The sequence below is a fragment of the Caretta caretta genome, chromosome 6 (genome assembly GCF_965140235.1).
Source record: "Caretta caretta isolate rCarCar2 chromosome 6, rCarCar1.hap1, whole genome shotgun sequence".
Classification (NCBI taxonomy): Eukaryota; Metazoa; Chordata; order Testudines; family Cheloniidae; genus Caretta; species Caretta caretta.
The window spans coordinates 41,228,099-41,242,890 of record NC_134211.1 but is presented as its reverse complement, the minus strand read 5'-3'; the positions used below and the strand labels follow the sequence as shown (position 1 = coordinate 41,242,890).

Here is a 14,792-nt window from a genome sequence, read left to right as displayed (position 1 = left end):
ACCCTGCAAATCTTCAAGGTGTAAGTTACACATGATTTAGTATAAAAGGCAAGCTTGGGGCTTTGCTCTCTCTACAGCTATTACCAGCAAAACAAGTAGAATACATGTGAATTTTCATCAGCTCTTGAATTAAGGTTTGTTGGTTGGATTTGTGGTGTTTTTGAAATTGCAAATGTATGTTTAATTGCTTTTTTAAAAATTGATTATTCCTTACCATTACTATTCCTTAGTTCTAATGTATTTACACTAGTTTTTTTCAGAAGAGGAATGTTACCAGGATTCTTTGTAACAAGAATTAAGATAGGATTTATTCATAGAAAATGTCTTGGTGTGCTGTAATCATTTTCTCTCAAAAATTACTGGATATATAGTTCTAGTCATTTAACAAAACCAGTCTCCCTTAACAATAATCCTACAACTGTATTTTGCTGAATGTGCTGTATGTTTTTAATAAAAAGAAAAGGAGGACTTATGGCACCTTAGAGACTAACCAATTTATTTGAGCATAAGCTTTCGTGAGCTACAGCTCACTTCATCAGATGCATTCACTGCAGATGTAGCTCACGAAAGCTTATGCTCAAATAAATTGGTTAGTCTCTCAGATGCCACAAGTCCTCCTTTTCTTTTTGCGAATACAGACTAACACGGCTGCTACTCTGAAACCTGTGTTTTTAATGTTCCTCAATGTTGCAGAAAAATTGTTCTTGTATTAGCATTTGTGGATAATAGGACAATCAACACAGGTTTTGTCTTTTTCCACAGAAATCTTATGTTTCAAATAACTCTACATGTTCTTCCAGTCTGAACTGTTTGCTTTATACTACAGGATGAAGACAATTAATTGTTACTTGCTGTTACTTTGCTGGAAAGCAATTTGTGGTAATATCTGTGAGCTGTCCAATATCACCATAGCAGTGGAGAAGGAGGAGTGCAAGTTCTGCATTAATGTGAATGCCACTTGGTGCTCTGGATACTGCTTCACAAGGGTGAGAATCTAAGTTGTCAAAATAATGGACAGGAATTAAATACTCCCCAAAAATGAATATAAACAAGCCAGTCTTACAGTCTGTAATGAGAAGACTCAGGCAGGGTCCAGTTAAATGTGAAACAGCCTTAAATAATCAATGTTTGTTACGAAGTGGAGCTGTGAATGCCACAGCTGTCTTGAAGTACAGAGAGACAAGTGAAAAGGTGCTTGGTCTCCTTAAATTCAGCATTTATTCAACTGCATACACAGGTTTCCTAACTGTGGATTGTGTAAAAAAAGAAAATCAACCTTTAATTAATTTTGTTTGAAAGCCACTTATCAACTGTCCTTCCTTCTATGCATACATAAACACTGTGCATCTCATGGAATGTTGGTTTATATAGTTCCCTTAATTTTAAAAAGACTTTGCTTTATGACATGAATATTCAGGGCCTACTGTCACAAGTTGCTGAGTGCTCCTTCGCAATACTAAGTCCTCCTAACTCCCAGTGACATCAGGGCACTCAGCAGCCCAAAGGAGTGCTCAGCATTGTGCAGGATTGGGTATTAAAGAGCCTTTCAGAAGAAAGCTGATATGTGGAGGCAAATTCTGCTCCCAGTTACTCTGGCATAGCTCCCATCAACGTCACTGGGAATTGCTTCTGTGTCATTGACAGCAGAATTTGGCCTTAGTGATTATACCTGAGAGCAACTGAGAGTCTACCACATTTGGTAACGCAATACAAAATCAAAAATATAAACCTTAGTCAATTCTGTAAGACAATCCAGTATAGAGTTTAACAAGTATTTTGAGTCAAGAATTAGCATAAATGATTGATTATTAACTATGTATTTGTTTTCTCACAGTAAAGATGCTAACAAATCTTTCTTGTGTTATTCAGTGTAACGAGCATAGGTTTTGAATGTATTGTGAACCAGAAATATGGAAAAACATAGATACTAAAGATGGCCCAAGCCTTAAAGTTTAGCTCCAGATGGATCTTCCCCTCAGTTTTGAAGATGCTCACATTTGGTGTCCCAATTTGATCCATTACAGAGATGGTACATAATCACAAAGTTTGTACAGCTGAGAAGTTGGCCATATTTTGACTCCAGTCTAGTACTCTGCCTTGTGCCAATTTCTGTTTAATACTGGGTTGGAAAAGGATATAATCTGGTGGTTGCACTGGAGTTTACGTATCCAATCATTACCAAATAGACGCCTGTGCCTTTCATATAAAAGTTAATTTGAGTTCTAAAAACAATAATCATTTATAGTTACACCATAGTTGCATCTATTTACTACATCGGGTCTTTGAAAGGAGAAAACTGGAAGACTTGGTTGTAATTTTAAGCCTAACAAGTCAGTGGGGATTCTTTCCATTGAGTTCACAGGGCTTTGGGTCAGATCCGCCATGCAGATTCTAGTTTTTACAAACTCTGAGAAAAATCACAGGTCTCAAACTAATTTCAAGTCAAATATTTCCTTCCTGTCATTTTCAGGATCCAGTGTATAAGTACCCACCGGCATCATCAGTTCAGCAAACCTGTACTTTCAAGGAGCTTGTTTATGAAACAGTGAAGATCCCTGGCTGTGCTGACCATGCTGAATCATTTTATTCATACCCAGTGGCTACAGAGTGCCATTGTGAGTCATGTGATATTGACAACACTGACTGCACTGTGAGAGGCTTAGGACCAAGCTACTGCTCCTTCAACCAAAATCAAAGCAAAGAATAAGGAGAACTGAAGATGTTAATCTAGTTTTGGTTTTCTGTTTCAAATATGTAAATGTATTGTATTAAAATGGTACAAAGAGGGAGGGACAGCAAACGAAGAAATTTACATACAGCCAAGTTTAAAACAATTAGCACTATATAAAATGGAGAGCTACATCTTATATTTGTCCGCCGCGGCTTCCTCTCACGTTACAAATCAAGGTCAGTTTCTCTGTGACCAACTTCGTTGCCCTTCTGACATTTCTGCCCTTATCTCATCCAACACTCCCTTCCATTCTCTACATGCCTCCATTCTGTCTCCCCTCATGACTCCATTTGTCTCCTGCTGCTCTCAGCTTCGCATCTTATTCCATGCCATCCCTTTTGCTTCAAACAGCTTCCCACCAAGCAGCTTTTACCCCCTCATTCCATTCCCCCTTAGAACACATTTATTTTTAAAACCCTTCCATCATTGATCACCTTCTCAGCAATGTCTGCACACCTATTTTTTCACTCTTATCCTGCATATCTTAATTATCTAAGTTAGACTGTACGCCTCTCTGGGCTGGGACCTTCATTTTTAATGTGTTTTGTAAAGCATCATGTACATGTAAAGATATTAATAGCTTGCTCATTATAAGGATCTAGAAACAAAGCCCAAGAGTAATATTTGCAGGTAGGTCTTAGGGTAGGTCCACGTAGCAATTAAACACCCGCGGCTGGCCCTAGTCAGCTGACTTGGGCACAGGCTGCAGGGCTGTAAAACTGCTGGGTAGATGTTCAGGTTTGGGCAGGAGCCCAATCTCTGAGACCGTGCAAGGTGGGAGGGTCCCAAAACATGGTCTCCAACCCAAGCCCAAGGGTCTACACCGCAGTTAATCTGCCCCATAGCCTGAGCCCTGCGAACCCACATCAGCTGTCTTTGGGTCAGCCACAGGTGTTTAACTGCAGTATAGATGTACCCTTAGTGATTTAGGAGCCTACGTCCCATTCTAAAAAGTGAAAGTCAATTGAAAGTCAATGGGAATTAGGCTTCTAAGTCACTTTTGAAAATGGGACTTCAGGTGCTCAGTCACTTAGTTGCTTTTGAACATTTTATCTCAAATCTTTTCAGAGTCGTCATATTTCCCCTTCATTGTGGAATTCTACACAAGAATGAAAGGTATCTTTCTTACCTAGGCCCCAATCCTGCAAAGACACACTGCTTAACTTTAGACACTGTGTGTATAGTTGTTCACATATATATGTCTTGGGAAGATCAAGGCCTAGGTTGGCAAGATCCCTTATTCTTTCATACAGTTCCACACAATTGATGTGATGGTAGATTTTTTTAGATCTTTACAACAGTTTTATATTCCACAATTGTCTTTTTTGCAGTGATGATATTAGTTTAGTATTGATTCTATATGGTATATTCCTCAGACTAGTAGAGAAAATGTTTAGTCCATTGTATGTACCAATGGATATTAATGCTTAAGGTTATTATGCATATAATTATCTAGGGGAGATTGTCTGTTAATAGGAAAATCTCTCATCAATAGTATTTAACTTATTTAATTTCTAAGACTTTTTTACTGAAAAAAATAGTCCTCATCACAATTTTGTTTGTGAGATGTCATTTTGGAGGTCTTTATTGCTCTACCGAAGTTATGAGACAGAACAATAATATGTATATTGAACCTGATTCTCTTTTTGCTTAGGCCAGTCTTATACTAGAATAACTCCATTGATGTCAATAGAGCTACTTCTGATTTGCATTGGTGTGAGATCAGAATCAAGGTTATTACTCATATTGGCCCCAAACCACCACTCCTTAGTCAGGCAAGGGAATTTTAACTGAATAAGTATTACAGGATCAGGTCTTTATCTGCAGCGAGAGAGAGAGAGAGAATAAATGTGCCTTCAAAAGTGCTTCTGTAAATTCTATCTGTGCTTGTTTATCACTCTTGGAATATTAAAAAGGATTTTGTTGCACTTACATCATTTTATTCTTTTGTAAAGGTCTTATTGAAAAAGTTACACTCCATCAACAAAGTATTCTTCAAATCATTAATTTTTTTTCTTGATCTCATAATTTACGTTGCAATATCTCGTTAGTAATTAGTTAGTTTGCTAATCTAAACTGTGTTTACATCAGCCCAGTATTGGGCCAGATGGGATCCCACAATCTATTGTAAAAACACAGATACATTTTGTCCAATAGAGGGCAGTGGTGCATTATGTAATTTTGATTAAATGGGCCAGAGACTCAAAATCAGGATTATAATGAAAGTCTTGAAGTTTAAAGTTTAACTCAGAAAATGAAGGTTACTGAGGTGAAACAACACTAGGGTTAACATCATACATCAACTCTGACATAACATCAACTCTGACAGAAAAACCATGATTGTTAATAACTGCAAGCTGTCACAACTTCACTTTACATCTGATCTGCACTTCCCTATACCTGGGCTTTGCTTAGTAAAGACTGAGGGAATAGAGCACCTCCTACTGAATTGCCACATCCTTTCATGCACCACTGTCCCAACACATTCCCCTTAAGTTGTGAGATCCAACAGACTCTCTCACAGGACATTTTGGGACAGCTACTTGTAAAACATACTTTTAAAAGGCTAGAGATTTACACAGTGCCACACAATAATGCTTATGTTTGTCAGTACTAGAGCTGTGGAAATGAAGCATAGTAAATCATTTATTTGTTGAATTTACCATCTTTTTCTGTTTGTGACTTGCCCATGAGCAGCTTATGAGTTCATAAGCATGTTCACCTAGGGCTAAAGTCTCAGCTATGCAGAAGGCCAGCGCAAGGCTTGTGCACTACCCCTGTTGAAGGCTTTCCATTGACTTCACCGAGTTTTGTATCATGGTCTTATATGGAACCTAAATGGTGCATAGGCCTTGAGCTGGTCCTCTACACCCCCCAAACATTTATTTGTCTACTACTTCTTCAGTACATTGTTCATCAGCAAGTCATTACAGTGGTGGATCTTCAGAGTTCCACTTCTGTTGGCTTGTTTTGATTGGACACATACTGCAGGTAACATGCTATACCTTTTATTCTCCATAGATTTTAAGACCAGAAGTACGCATTATATCACTTAGTCTGACCTTCTATATATCACAGACCATAGAATTTCACCCAGTCAGCACTGCATTGAGCCCAATAGCTTGCACTGACTAAATCATATCTTCCAGAAAGTCATCCAGACATCAAAGGATGGAGACTTAGTAGTTTGGTCTGTTGGACACAGTTTGAATATTCAAAATTTGCTTTTCACATAATGTCCAGTTTGTTTAAAACTGGCTGTTACATGAATATCCTTGCCACTAATCTGTCACTCAGCTGTCTGCAGGTAGTAAACTTCAATGGGGTACTATGATGGGGCTGAATCCACATCACCACCAAGGCAAGAATAAAAACCCCAATTAGTTATGCTCTGCACATGGGTGATTAATTGCCTCTTAGACTAAGGCAGTGGATATAGGCCTTATAAGTAGACTGGAGGAGTTCAGCTGGGAAGAAGCCCTAGGGTAGGGTTCAGACAGGAAACAGACAGGTACAGACAGGAAACAATGGAGAGAGAACTCTAGAGGACCTGTGTCATCCCCTGCTAGCAAAGCTCTGAGGTAGGTCCAACAAGGGAACTACAGTATGTGAGAGGTGTAAAAAGGGTATTATTTTGAAGATTTGTTTGGATTTTTATGTGGACTCATTTGTATTACCCTAAAAGGAGTTTAGGCTTTCATGTTACTTGGTTGGAGGGCTAAGCCACAGAACACCCAGAAGGAGAGTCAGGAGAAGATGAAGGTTGGGAAAGGCTATTGTAGGGCTGAGGGAGAGCATGGTAGTGAGCACTAGAGACAAGGATCCCAGGTAATGCTTCAATCAGAGATGAGGGGGTGCCAATGGGGTGAGGCTGCACTACTTACAAGCATGAACACCAATGAGTTATGAGGTCCAAAATGACTTCAATTAATTATTTGAGTAAGACTTTGAAGTACTTGCCCAGCTCTGGCTATTATGGTAACTAGATACAACACTTCTCAATAGGTTGAAGTCTCACCATGAAGCACTGGTGAGACTCAACACTGTCAGTAAATGAGATAAAAGTTTGGAGACATGTTACTAGTAGAACAAAAGGATTTACAAAAGCTTTCAGTGTTGGTGTAATGTTGCTCTTATCAAAGTCAATGACCAATTGACTTTAACAGAGTAGAGTCCCTCTAGGAAGGATTGCATGTAAGAATCCCTCATAAAAATATCAGTTTAAAGGCAAGCTCTGCAGAAGGACTAAGCAACTTGTCACCTTTTGTGTCCAACTCCACTAAGTTTGACAAACATATTTTGGAGAAGCAAGTAGCTAGTACATAGCTGGTAACGTTAAAAGTTCTAATGAACTGTATTGCTCAAATACTGAAATTATCTGCTGTCTTCCCTCCTGTAATATCGGATAAGGTCCAAAACAGCAAAAAATGTTAGTCTTCTGCCTCAACAAGACAGCAGAAGATCTGGGAAATCATCTTCCATAGGTTTGCATGTTCTTATGTAGCATGGAGGTTGTGTCACTTAAGCTGAATGAGGCACTTTGAATATCTTACATTCTGCATCTAAGTGTCACCAAGAGCAACTTCCAGCAAAGACAACCCAAGCTTTACTGAGCTCACAGTGAGTCAGCTAGAGAGAAGTTCCCTTTTAGCTTTCTTGGTAGATCTGCTGCTTGCTGCAATCTGGAGGTTTCCAAGTTGAATCTCAGGTGTGGTATTGTGCAGGATGCACATTTAGTGAAGTCCTCCCTCCATTTGTGATCAGTATCTTGACTAAGGCAGGGGTTATTCACCTAGGATGAATGCAGCCACCAGACAGTAACTGGGTAGGTTGATTTTTTACATATCAGGCAGGGATTGTCTCTTCTTCTGTGCTTGTTGTGCACTATTCAATGCCCCATTGTGCTGGGTGCTGTACAGTTTCCATGGATATTGATAGTATATTTACTCTCCACATAAACTGTTTATTGTTCCCATGAAGAGCTGATGGTAGTATGAACACTCCTCTTCACTGGTGAACAGAAGTATCTGTGCACAAATCCTTGCTATTCACTAGTCACCAATCATTATTTTCCTGTTTTGAAAGTTTGAGTCATCTAATCAGGGAGAAGTAACACCATGTGACTTAGGTAACCAGTCACAAACCATGTCTAGTGAAGAACTAAAATGAACAGTCAGTTTGTGAACACCCTGTAGGCTAAAATTAGTTCACATAAACTGGCATTGAATAATTGGGAGGGGGGGAAAGTCTGTGAATGAAGGAGGTTAATTTAACAAATATAATTGCAATGAATAATTTGACCAACTCTTGGTTAGCCAGACTGACATACACGAGCCTTGTTGAAGACTCTTATGCTTTTTTTATTTCCTTTTTTTGGGTCCGTTTGCTTTTCTTTCTCCTGTACTCCTGCACTCTGCTCCTCATTGTATCTGTAAGTGACCTGTCATATGATTAATGTTTGCTGTTGTCTTTTATTGAATTGCTTCAATGAAGATGTAATGGACCCTGGGGCCTGGTTGGGAAGATGTTCTGCCTATGGAATTCCTGTTGACACTAAGGGACGTTATCATTTGTGCAGATATTGGCTCCAGAATCAGGCCTAAATGATGAAAAAGCCATGCTACATTTTTAAGATGATAACAAATGACTAGCTGATACAGTGCATAATGTAGTGCTTGCTACCTAATAGTGAATCATTTTTACTGTGAGGAAACATTTATATATTGCACTCTTAGTAATGACCTAAATCCTGGGTCCTTATTCAGTTGTTAGTCTTTTCTCAAGCTAAACTTCCATTGACATCAATTAATGCTTTGCCTAAATAAAGAATAAGTAAATATCAAGGGCCAAGTTGTGCTTCCCAAGCCTGTTGGATTTGGCCCAGTAATAGAAAGAGGGTTTGTTCCTGAGATGCTTGCTCAGTTTTTATTCAGTTCTTATTTGGAAAACTACACCTGAGTGCCCTTTTTCACTACAGCAGTTTAAAAAAAATCTTTGTGCTGTTATTAACTGTGTCCTTCAGATAGCCAGACATAGAGATAAACCACAAAGATTATCCATCTGTGAGTCTACGTATGTGGGTGAAATGTTTCCCTCTTCATTTATTGTTCAAGCAGTTTGACCTTGATCTTATGAGTATCTGTGCCAGTTATACTTGAAGGTCTCCAGACATCAGGATAAGAACATGAAGTGCACTGACAGTAGAGTAGCCATAACCTTAGGATTAAAAAATCATTTTAATAAGTAACTTTCCTTTTAGGTAGAAAGCATACACTGAATTTCATACCTGGGTTTTACAGAGCAGCTGGGAAACCTTTGCATCTCACCTTGCAGCAAAGGACAAAACACTAATATCAAAGTGACACCCAGTAACCCAATCACACTGTGGTTAAGAGTCACTTATCAGTCCCCATGATATTTTCATTTTAGTTCAAAATAGACTGAGGATAGGTCTACACCACGTGGTTAAATTGACCTAAGTTACGCAACTCCAGCTACATGAATAATGTAGCTGGAGTTGACATATCTTAGGTCGACTTATTGCGGTGTCTACACCACGCTAGGCCAAGTGGAGAAACTCTCCTGTAGATCTACCTTATGCTTCTCATGCCGGTGGAGTACTGGAGTCGACAGGAGAGCAATCTGCAGTTGATTTAGCAGGTCTTCACTAGACCCCCTAAATTGACACACACCCCCGGTGGATCGATCGCTGCAGCATTGATCCACGGTAAGTGTAGACATGCCCTGAGACTGGGCATTCTAGTTTTCAGCCTTATAGGAAATTTTCTTTCATAACTTGGTTTCCATTAGTTTAGCCATTTTAGATAATACTACCGTTCTGTTTTTGAATATTCATCCAACTACAATATATCTGAGTATTCATCAATATAAAATATTAATTTGGCATGGGACTAATAGGAGCACTACCAGACTGGGCTGGGATAGAGACTTCAGACTCTGGCAGTGCAGCTGGGACTCCATTTGTCTCCGATCAGCAACTTGGCAGGCATGGACACAGAGAATGGTGACTGGGCCCTGCTGCCTCCTTACCACAGTTTGCCACCCCTCAGTAAGAACATAGTAGCTTTACCAGCTCAGTCCCACACCACCACAAGCAGGAAAAAAACATGAGTCCAATGACATTTCTAGTCAAGCTTAGCTGGCTACTGGAGACCTACTGCTTTGGTAGTGAACACTTCAGTGCTTATCCAAATGGAACCTCTCAACCTGTAGGGGTCTTTCCATCACTAGTAACTACCTTTTATATACTTGTAACTGAGGTTCAAAACACGTTGGGAATGGAAGTTGTTCAGAACTCTGAACAAAACATTGTGGTTGTTCAGTTGTAAACTTTTGAAAGAACATTGACGTAATACAGCTTTGAAACTTTACTATGCAGAAGAAAAATGCTGCTTTTAACTATCTTAATTTAAATGACACAAGCACAGAAAGTTTCCTTACCCTGTCAGATCTTTTTAAACTTTCCCTTTATTTTTTAGTAGTTTACATTTAACACAGTACTGTACTGCATTTGCTTTTGTTTTGCCTCTGCAAACAGAATACTCAACACAGCACCATCCCTTCTGGAAATACCACTTTTGGAGAGGGCATCAGTGGGATTGTTAGAAAAAATGTGTTGTGCTGCTAAAAAGGCAAGAGCCAATTGCCCACTGGTGGGTACATCACTGAGGTACCTAAAGATTTTCCCAAAACTTGTAAGCCCAGTGCTAGTTCACAAACACAGGCCTTGATTCTGCAAGTCCTTGTGCAGTCCACAGCAGGGTGTGCAAACTTAAGTGAAGCCTCCCTACAGATGCATGCAAGTAAAACTCTATGCATAGACTTATGAATAGTAAGTCTGAAGCCCCTGGGTGCCCGCTACCTTACTCACAAGTATTCAGGCTAAAATGGGTGGGGTGAAGATTGGGAGTGTCAAGAGGGACGTGAGCTTTTGTGTAAACCTCATCATGAAAGTCAGGACTTGCGGGTATGTCTACACTGCAATTAAAACCCTGTGGCTGGCCCATGCCAGTTGTCTCAGGTTAAGAGGCTGTTTAATTGTGGTGTAGATGTTCAGGCTTGGTCTGGAGCCTATGCTATAGGACCCTCCCATCTCATAGGGTCCTAGAACCTGGGCTCTAGCCCAAGCCCAAACGTCTGTACCACTATTAAATAGCCCCTTCGCCCAAGCCCTGCAAGCCTCAGTCAGCTGGCACAGGCCAGCCACGGGTTTTTAATTGCAGTCTAGACATACCTTTAGTTACCTGTGTCCTTTTAAGGCCTCACTTGAGGCACAAGGGAAGAGTGACTTGCTGATCACACAGCTGTACTCTCAATACAGGATCAAGTTCCCTGCATTCCCTGTCCTGCTCATCACCTTTTACCTTGTATTTATCCATAAACATTCTGCAGCATCTAATCCAACATAGCAAAGGTCCTTCTGATAGTGGACTTAGAGACAAAGAGATGCCTTTATTTTTTTTTATTGGGTGGTAGGACATCTACATTTCTTTCCCCTTTATCCCAGCCCTCCCATAAAGACACTGCATGATGACAAACTTCCCTCTGGCTAGAGGAGATATATGCTGCAGTCCTCAGCGCCTGTGACCTTACTCAGAGAGGTGAGGGGAAGTAAGAGACTGAATTTGGTACCTGGGATTTGCAAAGGAGCCCAAGGGATGTAAGCACCTGACTGCAATTGGCCATGTAGCTCCTTTGGACTCCTTTGAAAATCCCATCCACACATTATGTTGCCTCTAAACCATGAAGTCACTCCAGTGCTAACTATTGGAGATGATGTTGGTTTCAGTGCAGTCATTTTGTGTGTATTTAAGTGCAGTAAAAAGAGAAGAGATGTGACATGAAGTGGTGCAGCTGATGTTACAGGTCTTCAGCTCTTGAATAGTCTTCCATATTTATCTGGCCCTACTACATTGGTGGTATCACAGCACATGATCTTGGTTCACTTCAGTACTTTGTATTGGGTCATCAGGAAATGTAGTTTCTCTTACATGAATGGTTATACCTAAACCTCATACTACTTTCCTTCCCATCGCTTGTGTTCCTTGCCATTTATCTATGACTGCACATTCTTTACCTTGAACAGCATGAGTGACTCTGAGTGCAGGGACCAGCCACAATGATCTCTCACAGGGACTAGCTGCTTGCATGGGGAAAGGTAGAGAGTTGAGGGCAAAGCTATTGTCCCGCACAGCTCTCTACCGGCCTATCTCAGCGAGCACAGCATGCTGCCTTCCTGCCATGAAATATGTGCTGCCTGGTCATATACTTGATTTTCATTTTAAAAAATGTAAATGGCTGTATCTGCAATATTAATTGGAGTGGTAAGAAAACAATGAAATAAGTCCTGAACAATTAATCTGAAATGTTAATTTAAATATGACAGCCTTTAAATCTGTCTCTACTTCATTCAATAAATGGGAACTTTAATATTTCTGGGTATTTAATATTACTCTTCCATTTATTATATTAACATTCGCTATCAAAACACCAAAGCTGGTCTTACCGTGTTACTTATACTGATAGACATATTGGAGGCTCAGAAGGTTGGAACCCTTGGGAAACTCTGCAAATAGGACAGCAGAAGGGGAAGGACATAATTTCAAGAAATTTACTCTCAGAGAGATTTTCAATACAAGTCCCCTGTGTCATTGTCTCAGTAGGTGAAGGCAGGAGAGAAAGTATTAATTAGCTATGCCATATAGTAGTTAATCACAGCGTCTCTAACACAGCAATACTAGGGGCCAGATTCTGTACCTCTGAGTACCTTACTCCTGTTTCTTCCTTCTTGCTTTCTTCACTACTTGTGTAGTAAGAATTTACTCAGTGTGAGTAAAGATGGCAGAATGTGGCCCTAAAACTTTCAGGCAACATTCTGCCATGCTTACTCATGCTGAGTACTGCCTTGCTTCTTGAGTAGTCCCATTTAAATGAATGTATCTCTTCCCATAATAAGACCTTACCCAGCAAGAATAAAGGTGGCAGAATCTGACTCTGGGTATATCTTCACTACAGCAAAAGACCCATGGCATGGCTGAAGCAGGTCTAGGTCAGCGACTCAGGCTTTGGGGCTCTAATATATCAGTGTAGATCTTCAGGCTTGGGCTGGAAGGCTCTGAAGCCCCATGAAGGAGGATGGTCTCAGAGCCTGGTTCCAGCCCAAGCCCAAAAGTCTACACTGCTAGTTTTAGCCCTGAGTGGGGAAGGGAGTATCGCAGTGTAGACATACCATTAGAATAATACCTTCATGAAGTACTGAGATGCAAGACCAAAAGAAATCTGGTATTTGCCTATGGAGATTCTCTAACAAATTCTCTAGCAGTTCCAGCAGTACACTTCCCCTTCCTTTCTCAGGAACTATCCATATTTACAGACATGTATCTACCAAATGTACTCATTTTTCAAAATCTTTTTTTCATTGACCTACATGATAAGTCCTGAAGATGTATGAAAGGCCATAGAGAAAGGGAGCAGCGCTTGATCCAATGACCTAGGTATTTTTGTGGGTGGCTTAGGGGAAACCTCGGATCAGTGTACAGTGGTAGCCAAGGAAAGTGAACAAAATGTTTGTATATTAAAAAAGACAGATCTTAGGGTGCTATAGAGTATATGAGTGACCCTGGCCCCAGTAAGGGGAGGGTGTCATGGACCAGAGCATCCCTATGCCTTGGTAATTCCTGGTATTCACAATAGGCCTCTAAGGCCAAGGATAGCTGGCTGAGAATTAAAGCAGCCTCATTCTGCTCTAATACCAGGGACTAGTAAAGGGAGCAGAAAGGTGGCTTAAAGCTGCTTTTGTCCCTGGCCCCAGTCTTGTGCCAAGTATAGCTTGTCCTGGCTGGTGAATCTGGACCTATAAGTATAACATTTCATCTCACTTATTTTTCTTTATGTAAGGTATAGTCTAAATATACCTGGTAGCACTTAATGTTTCCAAGGGTAAAAAGGGAATCCCCAGGAGCATATTTAAAAAGTGTAATATCTGTGAGCCAGCTCTTCAGCAGGGAGACTTGCTTACATCATCCATGTGCCTGCACATCACTTTATCATATCTGACTTGTCCGTTCATATCAAACTACCTTATAACAAGGAGATCCTGATCCATAGTATCTAGGTTTGTTCATACACTTGGATTATGATGTCTGGAACTTGACACCACTTTGTACTATGATGTTTAGTTCAGGGTCAGTGCAAAACCTAATAAAAAGCAATTCCTGTTGAGCCTCACTTTAGCCTCCCTGAGGTATCTGATCTCATTAAACAAACACAATAAAACGTTGCCATCTTATGAAGGTAGATATTCAAATTGTTTCTAAGACTATTCTTGTTAGATTACATTAGTTGTGGGCCAGATCCTCAGCTTCTCTTCTGCCCATGGGGTAGATCGATGACCCGTGACAGCTCCATTTCAGCCCTACTAGTTCTATTAATAGGACCACAGAAAAGGCTTATGTGTGAAACACAACAGGTGAAAGAATTCTGTCAGATGTCTCCAGTGAGACAAGAAATATGAATATATAAATATTGGGTCCAATATGCCACTGGCTCCATAGATGTTTTACACTGGTAATGAATTTGGCTCCCCCAAGTTCACATGGTCAAACATACTGGCAGATTTCTGTATTGCTAATGTTTAATATAACATTTTTCATACCATGTGAATATCACATTTCTTTATTCAATAATTCATACAGGATTTGCTTGAAGGAAAGAGCTTGGATGCATCTGTGTGCTGAGGAATCCATTTGGATGTCTGACATTATCTATAGTGCTTGAATTGATCATGAAAACCATTTCTAGGGGTTTAACAACATTTTATGGATCATCCAGGCTCTTTCTTTTGGCATCAACTCTTGTGCTGTTGGGGCTTGAATATATCTTACCATTTTAATTTCACAGTACTGTGAAAATCTATTGCTCCCTCCTTGGCCTCTGGGCTCCTCCAGATCAAAACATTCTCTGGACTTCTAGCTGAATAAACAAATGTCCTTCCAATTTATTTTATACAAACCCAACACACAGTGTATGCTGATGTAACAAT

The 14,792-nt window shown here is 40.1% G+C and overlaps 1 protein-coding gene across 1 annotated transcript; it reads left to right on the top strand.

Annotated features, from left to right (window-relative positions):
* The first annotated feature begins 827 nt into the window (after positions 1 to 827).
* On the top strand, positions 828 to 2,707 carry FSHB (follicle stimulating hormone subunit beta). Its single transcript, XM_048854972.1, has 2 exons — positions 828 to 986; positions 2,471 to 2,707. The coding sequence occupies exons 1-2, from the start codon at positions 828 to 830 to the stop codon at positions 2,705 to 2,707; spliced, it is 396 nt and encodes a 131-aa protein (XP_048710929.1).
* The last annotated feature ends 12,085 nt before the right edge of the window (positions 2,708 to 14,792 follow it).

Bases quoted from the DNA above. Each gene is read 5' to 3' on its own strand.
- FSHB (XM_048854972.1), top strand. From the start codon at position 828: ATGAAGACAATTAATTGTTACTTGCTGTTACTTTGCTGGAAAGCAATT. The intron at 987-2,470 runs GTGAGAATCTAA...TGTCATTTTCAG, and splicing joins CTGGATACTGCTTCACAAGG to GATCCAGTGTATAAGTACCC.